Source organism: Trachypithecus francoisi, unplaced genomic scaffold, assembly GCF_009764315.1.
Source record: "Trachypithecus francoisi isolate TF-2019V2 unplaced genomic scaffold, Tfra_2.0 Contig01554, whole genome shotgun sequence".
NCBI classification, from domain to species: domain Eukaryota; kingdom Metazoa; phylum Chordata; class Mammalia; order Primates; family Cercopithecidae; genus Trachypithecus; species Trachypithecus francoisi.
Genome location: NW_022681439.1, coordinates 2778245 through 2797832, shown reverse-complemented (window position 1 = coordinate 2797832; position 19588 = coordinate 2778245). Strand labels below are relative to the sequence as shown.

The 19588-nt window shown below is 53.7% G+C and overlaps 1 protein-coding gene across 1 annotated transcript; it reads left to right on the top strand.

Annotated features, from left to right (window-relative positions):
• Positions 1-276: 276 nt before the first annotated feature.
• RP1L1 (RP1 like 1) lies at positions 277-19351 on the top strand. Its single transcript, XM_033176904.1, has 3 exons — positions 277-898; positions 8674-8815; positions 11660-19351. The coding sequence occupies exons 1-3, from the start codon at positions 290-292 to the stop codon at positions 18808-18810; spliced, it is 7902 nt and encodes a 2633-aa protein (XP_033032795.1). The 5' UTR covers positions 277-289; the 3' UTR covers positions 18811-19351.
• The last annotated feature ends 237 nt before the right edge of the window (positions 19352-19588 follow it).

Below are 19588 nucleotides of genomic sequence, written 5' to 3'. Positions count from 1 at the left end.
TTTGTAGAGATGGGGTTTTGCCACGTTGCCCAACTGGTCTCGAACTCCTGAGCTCAAGGGATCCGCGGGGCTAGAATTTGAATTCAGATCTGTCCCATGCCCAGCTTTTGTCTTTCCTTCTGTTCCATCCAAATAGATTCACCTGCCTCTCCATAGTGGAGTGGAGCACATTTGGGGTGGGCAGGAAGCACCTCTATAAAGAAGGGGAGAGACAGGAAATGTCAATCCCCCAAGCTGCTCTCTGACCCCTCTTCCTCTGACCTGTTACAGCTGCCAGAGCCCCCACATCATGAACAGCACCCCAAGGGATGCCCAGGCCCCGCGCCACCGTGAGTGCCTCCTGCCCTCTGTGGCTCGCACCCCCTCAGTCACCAAGGTCACACCAGCCAAGAAGATCACCTTCCTCAAGCGAGGGGATCCGCAGTTTGCTGGGGTCCGCCTGGCCGTTCACCAGCGCGCCTTTAAGACCTTCAGCGCCCTCATGGACGAGCTCTCCCAGCGTGTGCCTCTCTCCTTTGGGGTGCGCTCCGTCACCACACCCCGGGGCCTGCACAGCCTCAGCGCCCTGGAGCAGCTGGAAGATGGTGGCTGCTACTTCTGCTCTGATAAGAAACCCCCCAAGACCCCCAGTGGGCCAGGCCAGCCACAGGGGAGAAGCCCCACTGCTCAGCAGCTGCGGGATATCGAAGGCCGGCGTGAAGCCCCAGGAACCTCCTCCTCCCGGAAGAGTCTTAAAACCCCCCGGAGGATACTGCTGGTTAAGAACATGGACCCACGCCTCCAGCAGACAGTGGTTCTCAGTCACAGAAATACTGGGAACCTGGCCGCCTTTCTCAGCAAAGCCTCCGATCTCCTGCGCTTTCCTGTGAAGCAGCTGTACACGACCAGTGGGAAAAAGGTAGGCTGTCGGAGTCTGACAGTTCCTTGAAAAAGTTCTTTAGACCTCAGGTCAAAATACTCACGTGGAAGAGGGAGAGTATCCCTTAAGAAGAGGCATTTGATTGCCCTGGTACTAGTTAAAGGTGAAGAGCATGGAGACACTCAGTCAAGTCCATTAATCAACAAGCAGCTGTAATGCACGTTTTTAGGTACATTTAGCGAGCATGTGGGCATGTGGTAAGTGGCAGGCATTGTGCCTGGCATACTCTTTTTTTTTTGAGACAGAGTTTCACTCTTGTCGCCCAGGCTGGAGTACAATGTCGCGATCTCGGCTCACTGCAACCTCTGCCTTCCAGTGATTCTCTTGCCCCAGCCTCCAAGTAGCTGGGATTACAGGCATGTCCCACCATGCCCAGCTAATTTTGTAGTTTCAGTAGAGACAGGGTTTCTCCATGTTGGTCAGGCTGGTCTTGAACTCCCAACATCAGGTGATCCACCTGCTTCGGCCTCCCAGAGTGCTGGGGATTACAGGCGTGAGCCACCGTGCCCAGCAGCCTTGTGTACTCTTACTGTTGTCTTATCCAATAACCTATTATTGCAGGAGTTCAGTGCAGGAAACAAACTACTCAAGGTACCTTAAGTAGAAAGTGATTTAATACAGGGCATTGGGGGCTTCATCTTTGGGAAGCCAGAGAGTGAATTGGAAGCTGGGTCTGCAGGAATGGCTCCCAGCATGTGCAGGAAGCTACTACCTCTGCTGGAAGCTGCTATGATTATTGAGTTCAAGGACACTCGTGAATGTAATTTTTGCCTTTCCAGGTTCTGCAGAACATGAATTTCCACCAAAGGTGGGCAGAGCAGAGGATGGAGGTTGACTGATCTAATTCACAGTCTCCTCAAGATTCAGTCCTGTTGCTACTTAACATCTGTATGCACCACTCCATCAATACTTCTTAAACATCATATCACCAGGCATGGTGGCTCACGCCTATAATCCCAGCACTTTGGGAGGCTGAGGCAGGTGGATCACCTGAGGTCAGGAGTTCGAGATCAGCCTGGCCAACATGGTGAAACCCCGTATCTACTAAAAATACAAAAATTAGCCAGGAGTGGTGGCACACACCTGTAATCCTAGCTACTCAAGAGGCTGAGGCAGGAGAATCGCTGGAACCTGGGAGGCAGAGGCTGCAGTGAGCCAAGGTCGTGCACTGCATTCCAACCTGGGTGACAGAGCCAGACTCCATCTCAAAAAAAAGTCATATTATAACATCATTACAAAAACTTCATTATAAATATCAGCTACAGCAACATGCACTCATGTAGTAATAGAGCTCTCCCTCCGACAATAAAAAACACATTCACCTTCTCCCCACAGTCACATTATCACTGGACCCTTCTATTCTGTGACAACCTCACCTTGATATCATCTGTCTTAAGGTCTACTTATGTAGTTCAGCACCATCAAAGTACCCTATGCTAAGTAGTATAGGAAATAAAGAGCAAAGAAAAGAGAAATTGATTAATATGTATACCTAGCAGAGTTGTGAAAAAAATTAGACTATCTACTGCAAGGCCATCGTTGGTGTTTAAAGCTTCTTTCCACTCTCCATTCCCTGTTCCTCTGTCTCCCACCAGCACCTCAGCTGATTATGATTATGTACTTCACAGAGTGACCAAACCATAGTCCTCAGGGGTCTGAGCCCTTGGGGTTCCTCACTACATGGGGCTGCCATGGTCTTGTGTTCATGTTTATCCCTGGACATGACAGCCAGTGAACATCCTCAGGATTTTCACTTTTTGGTAAACAACCACATGGGACACCAATGTTCTTACCCTCTAGGCCAGTTCTCAACGATCCATTCCCAGGTCCTTCTCTGGACTTCCTGTCACCCATCCTGTTGGTGACAGGGCTGCGTGGGGAATAGATGACTTCCTCCCTGTCCCATTGTATAATAGTAGCCCTATTTCCCCCTTGGACAATCAGAACCAGCCACCCCATCCAACACAGAACCTCCTTGTTACCTATTGGTTCATTGTCATGAGAAGCCTTGTACGTACCAGGTGACCATCTCAGCTTTCAGCTCCATGGAGCCACTGTTGTGCCTTTTTTTTTTTTTTTTTTTTTTTTTTGGAGACAGAGTCTCACTCTTGTTGCCCAGGCTGGAGTTGGAGTACAGTGGCGCAATCTCGGCTCACTGCCACCTCTGCCTCCTGGATTCAAGCAATTCTCCTGCCTCAGCCTCCTTGGGATTATAGGCATCCACCACTATGCCCAGCTAATTTTTGTATTTTTAGTAGAGATGGAGTTTCACTATGCTGGCCAGGCTGGTCTCGAACTCCTGACCTCAGGTGATCCACTCGCCTCGGCCTCCCAAAGTGCTGAGACTACAGGCATGAGCCACCGCGCCCAGCCCACTGTTGTGTCTTCTAAGGGGGAGCATTCTCCCTTGGGTCCTGAGACCTCCAAACCCACGCCATAACCCACGCAGCTTACTTCTATCCAAAGAACTAATTTTGTAGCAAAAGAAGTGAGACAGTGGACTAACAACCATGGAATTCACTGTATAGCTTGCAGAGACTGAAACTGCTGGAATGGAAAACAAAATGTTTGCAGTGAGGTCACAGTTGTAGCAGACTAAGACACAGGTGTCTTAGTCGCCAGAGAAACAGCACTATGTATCAGTTGCCAGTTCAGAGCACATATCACGTTCTGGAAGACAACATCCCAGCATCATAAAGTGATGTCTTCCAACTGCTGTCCAAACTGGGTCTTCCGTAGAATATTCCATTGTTCTATAAGTTAGAGCTACTTTGCATGATGGGGTACGTGGCCACACAGTGAGTTTCGTGGGTGTTAGTCCCTCTTCTCACATCTTTGCTATAAAATCAGTCCTTTGGGTGGAAATAATCTTCATGGGTTTTGGCAAGGATGAGCAAGGCATTCAGTGAGTCCATGGAGGGTGGAGAAGGATGATGGCCAGGTGCAAAATCTACCTGTGAAGCAGGATTACAGTTGGCACAGATTGCTGAATGCCACCAAATCAGAGGGGTTCTTTCCACCAGGGGTCTGGCTGTGTCCCTCAAGGTCTGATACGAATCACTGGTCTCTGCTTTTAGCAGATCAGGCCCTGAGCAGAGGTGGCAGCCAAGTTTGCTTGAATGGAGTGGAGCGTCTGCTGCTAGTTGATGCTTCTGTGCCACTTTGTTCAGGAACTGCCTGAGCATGCCCCGGAGTGGCTGAAGGAAGAGGATGATTGACTCTACAGAGCTGGTCAATACATCCTCAGGATTTTCACTTTTTGGTAAACAACCACATGGGACACCAATGTTCTTACCCTCTAGGCCAGTTCTCAACGATCCATTCCCAGGTCCTTCTCTGGACTTCCTGTCACCCATCCTCCAGTCCCCTTCCTTTCAAGCCCCTTGATTGTCAGATTTAACTGCTAACCATTGCCCATCAATTGCTCTAGAACCTCTTGCCATTGCTTCTTCTGAGTAGTCACCAAATCACACCGTCTCCTGGGTTTTTCTTCCCCACTGCCCTTCATTGGCCAAACAGGGTCTGTCATGCAGCAGTCAACTCTTGGTCATGTCAACATACTCTGTGCAACCGTCTGAAAGCCAGAATTGAATCTTTTCTTCTTCAGTTAGCTGGGAGGGGGAATTTCCCAGGAAGTCATAGGTGTGTGCTGAGGAGAGATGGGAATGCAGCAGGAGGAGATGAGCTGGGGTGTGAGCCACCTGCTTGAGCAACTTAACTGAGGCCTCAGTCAAGCTTCTTGAGCCTTAGCTAGTCCACGTCATCTCCACCTGGTGATCAGGGACTACTTCTGCACACCACCCCTGCTTTATGGCTTGATGGAACAGCTAACACCCAGTTCAGTTGTCTTTCAGCCACAAGCACAAGCAGTTCTGCGTTTGAGTTTTGACAAGAGAAAAGAGACTCTTTGACAGCAGTTGCAGAAGAAGCCCCAAGTCCTCTGGTCATCCTTGAAGCAGGGCTTAGACCTTGAGCTTGCCATTTTTCAAAAGTCAGAAGCAGCCAGCCCACCCCATAGCCCTTGCAGCTCTTACTCTCATTGTAAGAGGGTATCCTGGCAGCCAGTGGAGGGTCAAAGTCCTGCTCTTAGGAAGCACTACTTTCTACTATGAGAGGGGACCACCTAAGAACTATTTTGTCACTGTGTGCCATGCGCTATGAGTGTCCTGTTGTCACCAGTTTATCACCACCTTCAAATCAACCAGATGAGAACTCGAATCCCAGATTCCTATCCTTGAAGGTTCATTGCCTGCAGCCACCAGTTTATCACCACCTTCAAATCAACCAGATGAGAACTCGAATCCCAGATTCCTATCCTTGAAGGTTCATTGCCTGCAGCCACCTCTGATGTGATACACTGCATCATCCATGCTTCAGTACAGGAAACAGAATCCTCTCTCAGCATCTGTTTTTTGTTTTTGTTTTTTTTTTTTTGAGATGGAGTCTCCCTTTGTCACCCAGGCTGGAGTGCAGTGGCGTGATCTTGGCTTACTGCAACCTCTGCCCCCTGGGTTCAAGCATTTCTCCTGCCTCAGCCTCCCCAAGTAGCTGGGACTACAGGCACCTGCCAACATGCCCAGCTCATGTTTTTTTTTTTTTTTTGTATTTTTAGTAGAGATGAGGTTTCACCATGTTGGCCACGCTGGTCTTGAACTCTTGACCTCAGGTGATCTGCCCACCTTGGCAGCCCAAAGTGTTGGGATTACAGGTGTGAGCCACTGTGCCCAGCCCTCTCTCGGCATCTTAAGCAGAAAGGAATTATACTCAGAGGGTTTGATGCTCAGAGATCCAGTGAAAGGCTGGGTTCCTGGAAAAGATTCCCAGAATGTTACAGACCGACCTGTCCGGGATGTCTAGGAAATGAGGAAAGTGGGTTTGGGGGGTTACCTCTGGAATGACTGAGCTCTGAATTACCCCACATTGTTGGGATCCCAAATGGGAAGATGTTGGGTACTAGAACAACGAGGGCGTCTTTTGATATCTCAGCGGCACACACCTCTCTGCATCTTTGACTTCCTTTTGTTTGTGGCAAGAGTCAGGAACAAAAGAAAGATGGCCCCTGCTTCACTGCCGTGTTCATGCCCTGTGCAAGTGCATCTAGTTCATGGGACTTATTTTGCATTTCAATCCTAAGCTTCGAGCAAGTTCAGGAAATGGGCTGGCAGCTTTCTAAATTCTGCAGTACTGGGCTAGGTGTGGTGGCTCACACCTGTAATCCCAGCACTTTGGGAGGCTGAGGCAGGTGGATCACTTGAAGTCAGGAGTTCCAGACCAGCCTGGTCAACATGGGGAAACCCCGTCTCTACTAAAAATTCAAAATTAGCTGGGCATGGTGGTGTGTGCCTGCAGTCCCAACTACTGCGAAGACTGAGGCAGGAGAATCGCTTGAACCCGGGAGGTGGAGGTTGAATCCGAGAGGTGGAGGTTGCACCACTGCACTACAGCCTGGGTGACACAGCGAGACTCCATCTCAAAAAACAAACAAGCATACAAAAAACAAAAAACAAAAAACACCACCAAAACCAAAACAAAGAAAGAAACCTCTGCAGTACTGGAAAGCACACCAGAAAGAAAGTGGGATAGAAGCAGCTGGTCTGGGGCATAGCATGCACCACACAAACTCACGAGGTAGCTGATATTACTATTATTAATTTATTAATTACTATTATTAATATTTGATTCAGGGTCTTGTTCTGTTGCCCAGGTTGGAATGCAGTGGCGCAATCTCAGCTCATTGCAGCCTCAACCTCCTGGGCTCAAGTGAGCCTCCCATCTCAGCCTCCCAAGCAGCTGGGACTACAGGCACATGCCACTAAGCCTGGCTAATTTTATTGGTTTTTTTTTTTGTTTGTTTTTTGTTTTTGAGATGGAGTTTCACTCTGTCACCCAGGCTGGGGTGCAGCAGTGCGATCTCGGCTCACTGCATCCTCTGCCTCCTGGGTTGAAGCACTTCTCTGCCTCAGCCTCCCAAGTAGCTGGGATTACAGGCACCCACCATCATGCCCGGCTAATTTTTTTTTTTTTTGGTCTTTTTAGTAGAGATGGGGTTTCACCATGATGCCCAGGCTAATCTCAAACTCCTGGGCTCAAGGGATCTACCCATCTCGGCCTCCCAAAGTGCTGAGATTACAGGCGTGAGCCACTGCATCTGGTAGCTGATATTATTATCCCCTTGGGACAGATAAGAAAAGTGAGGCACAGAGGTTAAGTAATTTGCTCCTAGTTGCATGGCTGGCCAATGATAGAGCCAACATTAATGCTTGGAAGATGAAAAAGAACAAGCTCTGTGCTTTAAGGATGGAAATACATCCCCAAGCATTGCTAATTACAATGTAATGCAAGGATGCTTTTGAGTTAGTGTGCATTACCGTGGACTAGCATGTGCCACATAAACAGACAAATGAGACAAGGTCCCTACCTTCAGTTAGCTGTAGTTTAGTGGGTGCGGTGATAGGGAGAGAGCTGATATAACATGAGTGAACTGGAGAAAAAGACTTAGGATATTTTCACCTAGATTTACTGCAGAGCTGTGAGAGTTTCTGTAAATATCATGACCTCATTTCTCCCCAGGAAGGACTGCAACATGATTATCAACTTTCAGGTTCCCTCCTGGATAGTCATTCTTGAAAATGCTCCTTTTCCTGTAGATTTTAGACTTCTACCTCTCCCTAGGAATGGGAGCATCATTTAGTCTTCAATTTTTTCTTCTTCCCTGGAGAGTCTGATTCCCTAGAGGCATGGCTACATCCATGAATTGGTAGACTTGGGTCATGTTTGAAATTTTTGATGGACTAGGAATCTAAATCAAAGAAGAAATGGACCTCGTCATTTAAGACAAACTTCTTCTAATTACCCAGGCTGAAAGATCTGGTGCACAACAAACTTCTATGACATTTTTTGGGGGAAGAGAATGTAATATTCCCTCTTTTTTTCATTTTTTTGTTAATGAGCATATCCTTATAATTTTGGAGAATGAAAAAGAACATGCTCTGTGCTTTAAAGATGGAATACATCCCCCAGCATTGCTAATTACGATGTAATCCCATCGGTAGTGCAAACCCTCAGATCTGCAGGCGTCTCTGGGCCCAGGGACCTGTTTCCTGGAATGGAATCTTGCCCTGAGCCTGCCCTGAGCCCAGGAGTGGACAGGGGACATTCTGATGGGTCTGGGGAGGGTCAGGAGCCCAGAGACCATTGCGGGAGTCTGGAAGGGAAGGGGTCCCTGTAGGAAGAGTGATGCCTAGCCCCTGTCGCCTCCACTTGGGCAGAGGCAGAGACAGAGGCAACAGACTCAGATTGTACCAGAAAACACAGGTCAGGCAGCACAGAGGCTCCTCCATTTGGGAAAAGGGTGAGAGAGTCAATCAGGCCCCGCTGTGGGATCTGGAGGGCGTGTGATGCTCCAGTTGCTCCAGAGAATACATATTCTGGAGGGTGGACGTGTGGGCAGAAATGCAGCCTACAGAAGTCTTTTGCAGCAGAGGCATCCAGAGTGCCCTTTGATCACAGGCCTCACACCTGGTGGAAGGAGGGGTGTAGGTAGAGTGGGAGATCATTGTGGTGGGACCTCAGCCTTCAGCTAGTGATGGAGGTGTTATGGGGAGTGAATAAGACCCCTCCTTGGACCAGGAGTCTGGAGTGAGATGTGCAGAAATCAGGACAGGGCTGGTGAGACTGGATCCTTCCTCCCCCAGGCCTCAGGGTAGAGGGGTTTCTGCAGCCCAGCCTCCTGACCCCGCCCGCTCCTCCCTCAGGTGGACTCGCTGCAGGCCCTGCTGCACAGCCCTTCTGTGCTGGTGTGTGCCGGGCATGAGGCCTTCAGACCCCCAGCCATGGAAAAGGCCAGGAGAAGTGAAGCTGAAACTTTATCTGGGCTGACTTCAAGAAACAAAAACAGTGAGTTGGTTTTTGGGTTTCCCCCATCTGATTTGCACTGGATGGTGGTTCAGTAGGGTTGAGTGGATACCCTTCTAGGTAATTCAGGAAGCTTTCCTTTGGCCCCAAATCTTGGGTATCCCAGTAATTTTGGGATCTCTCCTACCTCTTCCTCCTTCTCAGTACTGTCAGCCTTACTTGGGTTGAACATTTGACCAAGATAGGAGAGGGCAGTGTTTGGTATATAAAAGGAACAGAGGTTGGGCACGGTGGCTCATGTCTGTAATTCCAGCAGTTTGGGGGGCCAAAGCGAGAGGATTGCTTGAGTTCAGGAGTTGGACACCAGCCTGGGCAACATAATGAGACACTGTCTCTAAAAAAAAAAAACAAAAAAATAAGCCAGGCATAATGGCACATGCCTATAGTTCCAGCTACTTGGGAGGCTGAAGTGGGAGGATCACTCGAGCCCAGGAGGTTGAGGCTGCAGTGAGCTGTGATCACACCACTTCACTGCAGCCTGGGTGACAGAGCAAGATCGTGTCTCAAAATAAATAAATAAATACATGGAACAGGGTTAAGCTATCCTGAACTTGAAGTTTCTAGCATCTAAAATAAATTTTATTAAGAACCACAGGTGCAGAGGCTCACACCTGTATTCCCAGCAATTTGGGAGGCTGGGACAGGAGGATCACTTGAGCCCAGGAGTTCAAGACAAGCCTAGACAACAGAGCAAGACCCTGCCTCTACCACAAACATAAATAAGTAAATGAACAAATTAGCCAGGCATGATGGCACATGCCTGTGGTCCCAGCTACTCAGGAGGCGGCAGGATGATTTGAGTCCAGGAGTTTGGGATGTCAGTGAGTCACGATCGTGCCACTGCTCTTCAACCTGGGCAACAGAGACCCTGTCTCAACAAAGAAACAACTACAGTGGCCATGACATCGTGACAGCAAAGCGCCCTGTGTGTGGCGCCGCATCCTTTCAGGGTCACCATGGTCTCAGACAACAGTGGTGGCCGGCACGGAGGTCCAAAGGACTAAAACTAACCATGACCATGGATCATCTATCCATCCAATCAACCATATATCCAGCCAAAGAGCCACAGTCTGGACTATGTTATTTTCTAAAACCACACACTTATTTTTAAAAGCACAGTTAACAAATGCAGTCTGACAATGAAAACATTTGGTGAGTAAACAAAGTACTATCCTTTGTGAAAAGCTCAGAAGCACCGACCAGGACAGGCTTGGTGATCACTGTAGGCACTGGAGGCACAAGGACAGTTGACTCTGGGCCCCTCCCTGGAGGAGTCCCCAGTCGCATTTGGTCCCTGTGGAGGGGCAGGACTGGGTAAAGTCATCTTTGGCCCAGATGTGCACCTGGGGTCTGTTCTTTTGCTGGTCATCGGCTCAGCCTCTGTCTGCTAGCCCTACCCTCTTGCCACATGTTGGCTCAGGAGATGGAATTTGAAAGCACTTAGGGGCTTTATTCATTGTTTCTTTCTTTTTTTTCCTTTTTCTTTCTTTCTTCCTTTTTTTTTTTTTTTTTTTGCTGAGACGGAGTCTTGCTCTGTCACCCAGAGTGGAGTGCAGTGATGTGATCTAGGTTCACTGCAACTTCCACCTCCAGGGTTCAAGTGATTTTCATGCCTCAGTCTCCCGAGTAGCTGGGATTACAGTCACCCACCATCACGCCCTGCTAATTTTTTGTGTTGTTAGTAGAGACAGGGTTTCCCCATGTTGCCCAGGCTGGTCTTGAACTCCTGACCTCAGGTGATCTGCCTGCCTTGGCCTCCCAAAGTGCTGGAATTACAGGCGTGAGCCACCACGCCTGGCTCATTTTTTCTTAGAGTCACTCCCTTGCATCCCCAGCGGCCCTTTCTTCTTCTCTTTTTCACAGCTGGGGTGCAGGCTTGACTAGCAGGACCTGATATCATGAGCCCAGGTCCTTCCCTGAAGTCATTTATCAACCCAGGAACTTGATGAGGGTGAAAAGTCACCACTAATAATCACAGAGCATATAACAGTTTACAATCTGGGTCATATGCAGCGGTTTATTGATTTCACCTGCTGTGCTGGGTGTGGGCATGAGGAGGGCCAAGAGCAAGCTCTCGGCACTGCCACTCTGCCTGCCAAGCCTGCCATCTCTCTAGAGCCTACTCTGTGCTAGCAACTATAGAGGAAGTTTTATATGCATAGCCATGTATCAGTAAGAACTGAACCAATCAATATTATTATGCTTATTTTATGGTTCAGAAAACAGGCTCTGCCAAAAACTATGCAGCTAGTAAGTGGCAGAGTTGAGACTGAATTCAGACTCAAGTTCTCCTTGCTAGACGATGCCAGTTCACAGACTGGTAGCTCTGGGGACTGTCATTCTAGAATAGCTCTGCCCTTATCATGCTTTTTTTTTTTTCTTTTCTTTTTTTGATGGTCTTGCTCTGTCATCCAGGCTGGAGTGCAGTGGCGCAGAGCTCATTGCAGCCTCGAACTCTGGGACTCAGGGGATTCTTCTGCCTCAGCCTTCCGAGTAGCCAGGAAGCTGGGACTGTCAGGGCATACTACTGTGCTTAGCTAATTATTTTTTATTTTTTATTTTATTTATTTTTGTAGAGATGGTGTCTCACTAAGTTGCCCAGGCTGGTCTTGAAACCCTGAACTCAAGCAGTCCTCCCACCTCGGCCTCCCAAAGTGCTTGGATTACAGGCCTGAGCCACCGTGCCCGGCCGTTACTGTGCATTTTGGAGGCAGTGGTGGTGTTCAGGTCGTGGGAGGCTTATGACTATTTTATTCCTTTACCCTGATGCTGCCCCCATGGCTCACAATCTTTTCCTCTTTTCTTTTCCTCTTCACTGCGTGCCAGGGAGCTGGGGGCCAAAGACCAAGCCGAGTGTGATCCATTCGCGGTCCCGGCCAGGCAGCAGGCCACAGCTGCCAGACAGGCCTGTTCCTAGCAACCCCCCGGTGGGCCCTGCTCCTGACAGGCACCCTCAGGACACACCAGCGCAGCCAGGCCCGCTGGTGGCCGGCGATGACATGAAGAAGAAGGTCCGCATGAATGAGGATGGCAGCCTGTCCGTGGAGATGAAAGTCCGCTTCCACCTGGTCGGCGAGGACACACTCCTGTGGTCCCAGAGGATGGGCAGGGCCAGCGCCCTCACAGCAGCCAGCAGGGAAGACCCCATTCTGGGGGAGGTGGACCCCCTCTGCTGTGTGTGGGAGGGCTACCCTTGGGGCTTCTCGGGCCCTGGGGTATGGGGACCCCGGCCCTGCAGGGTGGGATGCGGGGAAGCGTTTGGCCGAGGCGGGCAGCCAGGGCCCAAGTATGAAATCTGGACGAATCCCCTGCATGCCTCCCAGGGAGAGAGAGTGGCGACTCGGAAGAGGTGGGGGCTGGCCCAGCACGTCCGCTGCAGTGGCCTGTGGGGCCACAGGGCTGCCGGGAGGGAGAGATGCAGCCAGGACAGTGCCAGCCCAGCCTCCAGCACCGGCCACCCTGAGGGCTCGGAGCCAGACTCCTCCTGCTGCCCCAGGACCCCAGAAGATGGGCTGGACAGCGGCAGCCCCTCTGCCCAGAGAAGGGCTGAGCGGGAAGCTGGAGGGAGCCTGGGTGAGGACCTCAACCTGTGCACAGATGGAGTCGGGCTGGGCAGCCCAGAGCAAGGCGGCCGCCTGACACCCAGGGCCCGGAGTGAGGAGGGGGCTTCTTCGGACTCGTTGGCCAGCACTGGGTCTCACGAGGGATCCAGCGAATGGGGCGGGCGGCCCCGGGGCTGCCCAGGCAAGGCAAGGGCTGAGACCTCTCAGCAGGAGGCCATCAAGGGAGGCAACCCTGGTTCTCCAGCTCCGAGTCTTTCATCTTTAAGGAGTGAGGACCTGCAGGCAGAGATGCAAGGACGGAGCACCGAGCAGGCCAGGGGGGCGTCTGTGAAGAGGGAGCGTCTGGTTCCTGGCCTTTCTGGCTCCTGGGACTCGGAAGGAGCCTCTTCTACCCCTTCCACCTCCGCTTCATCCCAGCAGGAGCAGAGAAGGCACAGAAGCCGGGCCAGTGCAACGTCCTCACCCAGCAGCCCTGGCGTTGGCCGAGTGGCCCCGAGAGGCCATCCCAGGCAGTGTCGCTACTGCAAGGACACCCACAACCCACTGGACTCCTCTGTAACCAAGCAAGTGCCGAGGCCTCCTGAGCGGCGAAGGGCCTGCCGGGATGGCTCAGTGCCACGATCTTCTGGAAGCTCATTGAGCACCAGGACACAGGCCTCCGGGAACCTGAGACCTCCCTCCTTGGGATCTCTTCCTTCCCAGGACCTTCTGGGAATTAGCAGTGCCACTGTCACTCATGCAGGACACTCAGATTGTGCTTCTGGGGTCTCCCCCTACAACGCTCCCTCTGTCGGGTGGGCAGGGGACGCGGGGTCCAGGACATGCTCGCTGGACCCCACACCACCCCACACATCCGACTCCTGCTCAAAATCTGGGGCTGCCAACCTGGGGGAACAGGCCAGGGACACCCCCCAGCCCTCCTCGCCCTTGGTTCTGCAGGTTGGATGGCCTGAGCAAGGGGCGGCGGGCCCCCACCAAAGCTGCTGCCACTCACAGGCTGCGACACAGCCGGCTGAAGAGGCCCAGCGGGGACCCTCCCCTGAGGCCCTCTGGCTGTGTGGCAGGTACTATCCCACTCCGCCCAGGGGGCGGCCCTGCCCCCAGAGGCGCTCTTCCAGCTGTGGGAGCACTGGCAGCAGCCACCGAAGTGCGGCCCGGGGGCCAGGTGGGAGCCAGCAGGAGGAGGGGACACCCCAGGCAGTGCCCACACTGTCCCTGGGGCCCAGTTCAGGGGCATCCAGGAGAAGCAGTGCCAGCCAGGATGTGGGGTCTGGGGGGCTGTCCCAGGAGGAGACCTCGAGGAGTTGGGGAGGCCCGCAGGGGCAGGAGGAGGCCAGCGGTGTGTCACCCAGCTCTCTGCCCCGTTCGTCTCCAGAGGCTGTGGTCCGCGAATGGCTGGACAACATTCCAGAAGAGCCCGTACTCATGACATATGAGATGGCGGACGAGACCACAGGTGCGGCAAGGGGTGGCCTGAGAGGCCCCGAGGTGGACCCTGGGCATGGCCATTCTCTGGAAGGCCTGGGGGAGCCAGCTCTGGCTGGACAACAGCCCCTGGAAGGGGACCCCGGCCAGGACCCGGAGCCAGAGGGAGCCCTCCCAGGGAGTAGTGATGCTGGTCCCCAATCAGGAGAGGGTGTCCCCCAAGGGGCAGCTCCAGAGGGAGTTTCCGAGGCCCCCGCAGAGGCCGGAGCAGACGGAGAGGACCCAGCCAGCTGCAGGGTGAGCCTGCGGGCACTTCCTGGTCGGGTGTCTGCCTCCACGCAGATCATGAGGGCGCTGATGGGCTCCAAGCAGGGCCGGCCCAGCAGTATGCCCGAAGTGTCTAGGCCCATGGCCAAGAGACTCAGCCGCTCAGCCGGGGCCCTCATTACTTGTCTGGCCAGTCTTCAGTTCTTTGATGAAGACCTTGGGTCTCCTGCCAGCAAAGTGAGGTTCAAAGACTCCCCTCGGTACCAGGAGCTGCTCAGCATCTCGAAGGACCTGTGGCCAGGATGTGACCTTGGGGAAGACCAGTTAGACTCAGGCCTCTGGGAGCTCACATGGAGCCAGGCTCTGCCGGACCCTGGGTCCCATGCCGGGACGGAGAACTTCACACCCACGTCCTCCTCTGGTGTGGACATCAGCAGTGGCTCCGGAGGTTCAGGGGAGAGCAGCGTACCCTGTGCCATGGACGGCACCCTGGTCTCTGAGGGGACAGAGCTGCCCCTGAAAACCTCCAACCAAAGGCCTGATTCCAGAACTTCTGAGAACCCAGGGGATCTGGAAAACCAACAGCAGTGTTGTTCCCCAGCCTTCCTGAACTCCCAAACCTGTGCTTGTGCCACCAATGAGGATGAAGCAGAAAGAGACAGTGAGGAGCAGAGGGCGAGCTCGAACCTGGAGCAGTTAGCTGAAAACACAATGCAAGAAGAAGAGGTGCAATTAGAGGAAAGTAAAGAAGACACAGAAGGAGGAGGGCTGCAAGAAGAGGGAGTGCAGTTAGAGGAAACTAACGGAACAGAAGGAGAAGGACAGCAAGAAGAGGCGCAGTTAGAGGAAATTAAAGAAGAAACAGAAGGAGAAAGACCACAAGAAGAGGGGGTGCAGTTAGAGGAAGCTAACGGAACAGAAGGAGAAGGACAGCAAGAAGAAGAGGCGCAGTTAGAGGAAATTAAAGAAGAAACAGGAGGAGCAGGGCTGCAAGAAGAGGGGGCGCCATTAGAGGAAACTAAAGGAACAGAAGAAGGGCCGCAAGAAGAGGGAGTGCAGTTAGAGGAAACTAACGGAACAGAAGGAGAAGGACAGCAAGAAGAAGAGGTGCAGTTAGAGGAAATTAAAGAAGAAACAGAAGGAGAAAGACCACAAGAAGAGGGGGTGCAGTTAGAGGGGACTAAAGAAACAGAAGGGGAACGGCATCAAGAAGAGGGGGCCCAGTCAGAGGAAACTAAAGGAACAGAAGGAGAAGGACAGCAAGAAGAAGAGGCGCAGTTAGAGGAAATTAAAGAAGAAACAGGAGGAGCAGGGCTGCAAGAAGAGGGGGCGCCGTTAGAGGAAGTTAAAGAAGGACCAGAAGGAGGACTGCGGGAAGAGGCTCTTGAAGAGGGTCTCAAAGAGGAAGGGCTTCCAGAAGAAGGAAGCGTCGGCCGGCAGGAATTGTCCGAGGCCGGCTCTCCGGATGGGGAAGGCTCCCGGGAAGATGACCCAATCCAGGAGGAGGAAGCGGGAAGAGCCGCTGCAGAGCCGCGCCCCCCAGAGGGCACAGAGGAAGCCGCAGAGCCCGCTCGTCATCTCAGAGAGACGGACCCACGCGCCAGCGAGAGTCAAAGCGGCTCCCAGCTCGAGCCTGGCTGGGAAAAGCCGCCCGGAGCCGCCATGATGGGCCCGGAGCACGCGCAGGCCCAGCCCGCCCTGGGGGCTGCAGAGAGGAGCTCTTCGGTGGCCTGCAGAGCGGCTCTGGACTGCGACCCCATCTGCGTGTCCGTGTTGCTGAAGAAGACGGAGAAGGCCTTCCTGGCCCACCTTTCCGGCGCCGTGGCTGAGCTCCGAGCGCGCTGGGGCCTGCAGGACAGTGACCTGCTGGACCAGATGGCGGCCGAGCTGCAGCAGGATGTGGCCCGACGCCTCCAGGACAGCACCGAGAGAGAGCTCCAGAAGCTCCAGGGCCGGGCGGGGCGGATGGTGCTGGGGCCTCCCAGGGAGGCCCTCACTGGGGAGCTGCTCCTGCAGACCCAGCAGCGCAGACACCGTCTCCGGGGCCTGCGCAACCTCTCGGCCTTCTCTGAGCGGACCCTGGGCCTGGGGCCCTTCTCCTTTACGCTGGAGGATCAGCCAGCCCTCAGTGCAGCCCTGGGGAGCCAGCTGGGCGAGGACGGGGAGGGCGAGGAGTTCTGTCCCTGCGAGGCCTGCGTGAGGAAGAAAGTGAGCCCTGCGTCCCCCAAGGCCACAATGGGGGCCACCAGAGGTCCCATCAAAGAGGCCTTTGACCTGCAGCAGATTCTGCAGAGGAAGAGGGAAGAACACACCGATGGGGAGGCAGCGGAGGTGGCCCCTGGCGAGACCTGCACAGACCCCACCAGCACCAGGACTGTCCAGGGAGCAGGGGGAGGGCCAGGGCCAGGGCTGGACTGTGGGCCTGAAGTGGACCAGGGTGAGGATGGCGAGGGAAGCCAGAGACTCGACAGAGACAAAGATCCCAAACTAGGGGAGGCAGAGGGAGATGCAAAGGCTCAGAAGAGGGAAGGGAAAATCCACAACAGCGAAACCAGTGTGGGCAGCGAGCTGGGGGAAGCTGAGCAGGAGGGAGAGGGCATAAGTGAAAGGGGAGAAACTGGGGGCCAGGGCTCTGGGCATAAGGACCACTTGCAGGGTGAAGCTGTGGCAGGAGGTGACCAAGATCCAGGACAGAGTGATGGGGCGGAAAGCATAGAGGCCCTGGAGGCTGAAGGGGAGGCCCAGCCAGAGTCAGAAGGTATAGAGGCCCACGAGGCAGAAGAGGAGGCCCCGGAGGCTGAAGGGGAGGCCCAGCCAGAGTCAGAAGGTGTAGAGGCCCAGGAGGCAGAAAAGGAGGCCCAGCCAGAGACAGAAAGTGTAGAGGTCCCAGAGACTGAAGGGGAGGCCCCCCCAGAGTCAGAAGGTGCAGAGGCCCAAGAGGCAGGAGAGAAGGCCCAGGAGGCAGAAGGGGAGGACCAGCCAGAGTCAGAAGTTGTACAGGCCCCAGAGATTGAAGGGGAGATGCAGGAGGCAGAAGGGGAGGCCCAGCCAGAGTCAGAAGGTATAGAGGCCCCGGAGGTTGAAGGGGAGGCCCAGGGGGCTGAAGGGGAAGCCCAGGAGGCTGAAGGGGAGGCCCAGCCAGAGTCAGAAGTTGTAGAGGCCCCAGAGGTTGAAGGGGAGATGCAGGAGGTAGAAGGGGAGACCCAGCCAGAGTCAGGTGTAGAGGCCCAGGAGGCAGAAGAGGAAGCCCAGGAAGCAGAAGAGGAGGCCCAGGAGGCTGAAGGGGAGGCCCAGTCAGAGTCAGAAGGTGTAGAGGCCCTGGAGGCTGAAGGGGAGGCCCAGGAGGCTGAAGGGGAGGCCCAGCCAGAGGCAGAAGGTATAGAGGCCCAGGAGGCTGAAGGGGAGGCCCAGCCAGAGGCAGAAGGTATAGAGGCCCAGGAGGCTGAAGAGGAGGCCCAGCCACAGTCAGAAGGTGTAGAGGCCCCAGAGGCAGAAGGGGAGGCCCAGGAGGCAGAAGAGGAGGCCCAGCCAGAGTCAGAAGGTGTAGAGGCCCCAGAGGCAGAAGGGGAGGCCCAGGAGGCAGAAGGGGAGGCCCAGCCAGAGTCAGAAGGTGTAGAGGCCCCAGAGGCAGAAGGGGAGGCCCAGGAGGCAGAAGGGGAGGCCCAGCCAGAGTCAGAAGGTGTAGAGGCCCCAGAGGCAGAAGGGGAGGCCCAGGAGGCAGAAGGGGAGGTCCAGCCAGAGGCAGAAGATATGGAGGCCCAGGAGGCTGAAGGGGAGGCCCAGTCAGAGTCAGAAGGTGTAGAGGCCCAGGAGGCAGAAGGGGAGGCCCAGCCAGAGTCAGAAGGTGTCGAGGCCCTGGAGGCTGAAGGGGAGGCCCAGCCAGAGGCAGAAGGTGTAGAGGCCCCAGAGTCAGAAGGTGTAGAGGCCCCAGAGGCAGAAGGGGAGGCCCAGGAGGCAGAAGGGGAGGCCCAGCCAGAGTCAGAAGGTGTCGAGGCCCCAGAGGCTGAAGGGGAGGCCCAGCCAGAGGCAGAAGGTGTAGAGGCCCCAGAGGCAGAAGGGGAGGCCCAGGAGGCAGAAGGGGAGGCCCAGCCAGAGTCAGAAGGTGTCGAGGCCCCGGAGGCTGAAGGGGAGGCCCAGCCAGAGGCAGAAGGTGTGGAGGCCCCGGAGGCTGAAGGGGAGGCCCAGCCAGAGGCAGAAGGTGTAGAGGCCCTGGAGGCTGAAGGGGAGGCCCAGCCAGAGTCGGAAGGAGAAACTCAAGGTGAGAAAAAGGGGAGCCCTCAGGTCAGTCTAGGAGATGGCCAGTCTGAGGGGCCTTCTGAAAGCAGCAGCCCAGTCCCCGAGGACAGGCCCACTCCACCCCCTTCCCCAGGTGGAGACACTCCCCACCAAAAGCCAACCTTCCAAACAGGCCCTTCCTCCTCCAGAGCATCCTCTCAGGGCAACAGCTGGCGGAAAGACTCAGAAGACGGCCATGTATGTGGAGACACACGGAGCCCTGACGCCAAGTCCATGGGGGCCCCTCATGCAGAGAGAAAGGCCACCAGGATGTATCCAGAAAGTTCCACTTCTGAGCAAGAAGAGGCCCCTTCAGACACAAGGACTGCAGAGCAGGGGGCCAGGGAAGGCTGTGACCCTCAAGAGGACCAGACACTCGGAAATCCCGTCCCCACCAAGGCAGTGGGCAGGGCAGATGGCTTTGGCCAAGATGACTTAGATTTCTAGACAAGATCAAGCTGCAAAATGATCATGAGCTTGGGAGCTCTGTTTTTATTGATATTTTTCCTACAAAACTGAGCAACGGTCAGTCTACTGGAGATGCCCACAGCACATGGACAAAGACCAAGGACTTGCCAAGGACACAGCCTATGCCATGCTGTCCCAGGATTCTAAGTCCAGAAGCTTCGGAGAGCTCTGTGGCCCGTCCCACACGCAGTGTGAAGAAAGGGGGTCTGCGGATCTGCCTGGTTATCGGAGGCCAGGTCCTGTTCCCATTCATTTGTCTTCAGAGCCCGAAAGATGGAACTGATTGGAAAGGCTCCAGTTTGGCTTTTTGTGGGTTTGTTTTCTGCTAGCAAGTGTTTCTCTCCGTCTTTTCCCTATTGATCTCCTGTTACTTTTCTCCTTGGCCTCTGTTGGCACTCACCTCATTTGACTTTGAGGTACTGTTTTTCTAGTCTTGAATGGATTTGGTGACTCTGCAGAAATACTTGGGCAAAGCAGATAACTTCAGAGTCATTGGATAAAGTTTGTTCTCAGCCCCAAAGTCGAAGTTGCTTTTCCTCAATTCATACTTTTTGTAATGGAAAAATGGAAAATGCAAAAAAGCAGGTAGTAAGAAATAATCCCGTCAGAGACTTCTGTTAGCCATTGGATGTATTTCCTTCTCCTCCTCGTCTAACCATTTTACAGTTGAGATGATTCTTTATATATATATATATATATATATATGTATTTACACTCGTTTTAAAAACTTAAAAATGTAAGATTTCCTCTATTTATC

Bases quoted from the DNA above. Each gene is read 5' to 3' on its own strand.
- RP1L1 (XM_033176904.1), top strand. From the start codon at position 290: ATGAACAGCACCCCAAGGGATGCCCAGGCCCCGCGCCACCGTGAGTGC. The intron at 899-8,673 runs GTAGGCTGTCGG...CTCCTCCCTCAG, and splicing joins ACACGACCAGTGGGAAAAAG to GTGGACTCGCTGCAGGCCCT. The intron at 8,816-11,659 runs GTGAGTTGGTTT...ACTGCGTGCCAG, and splicing joins GACTTCAAGAAACAAAAACA to GGAGCTGGGGGCCAAAGACC.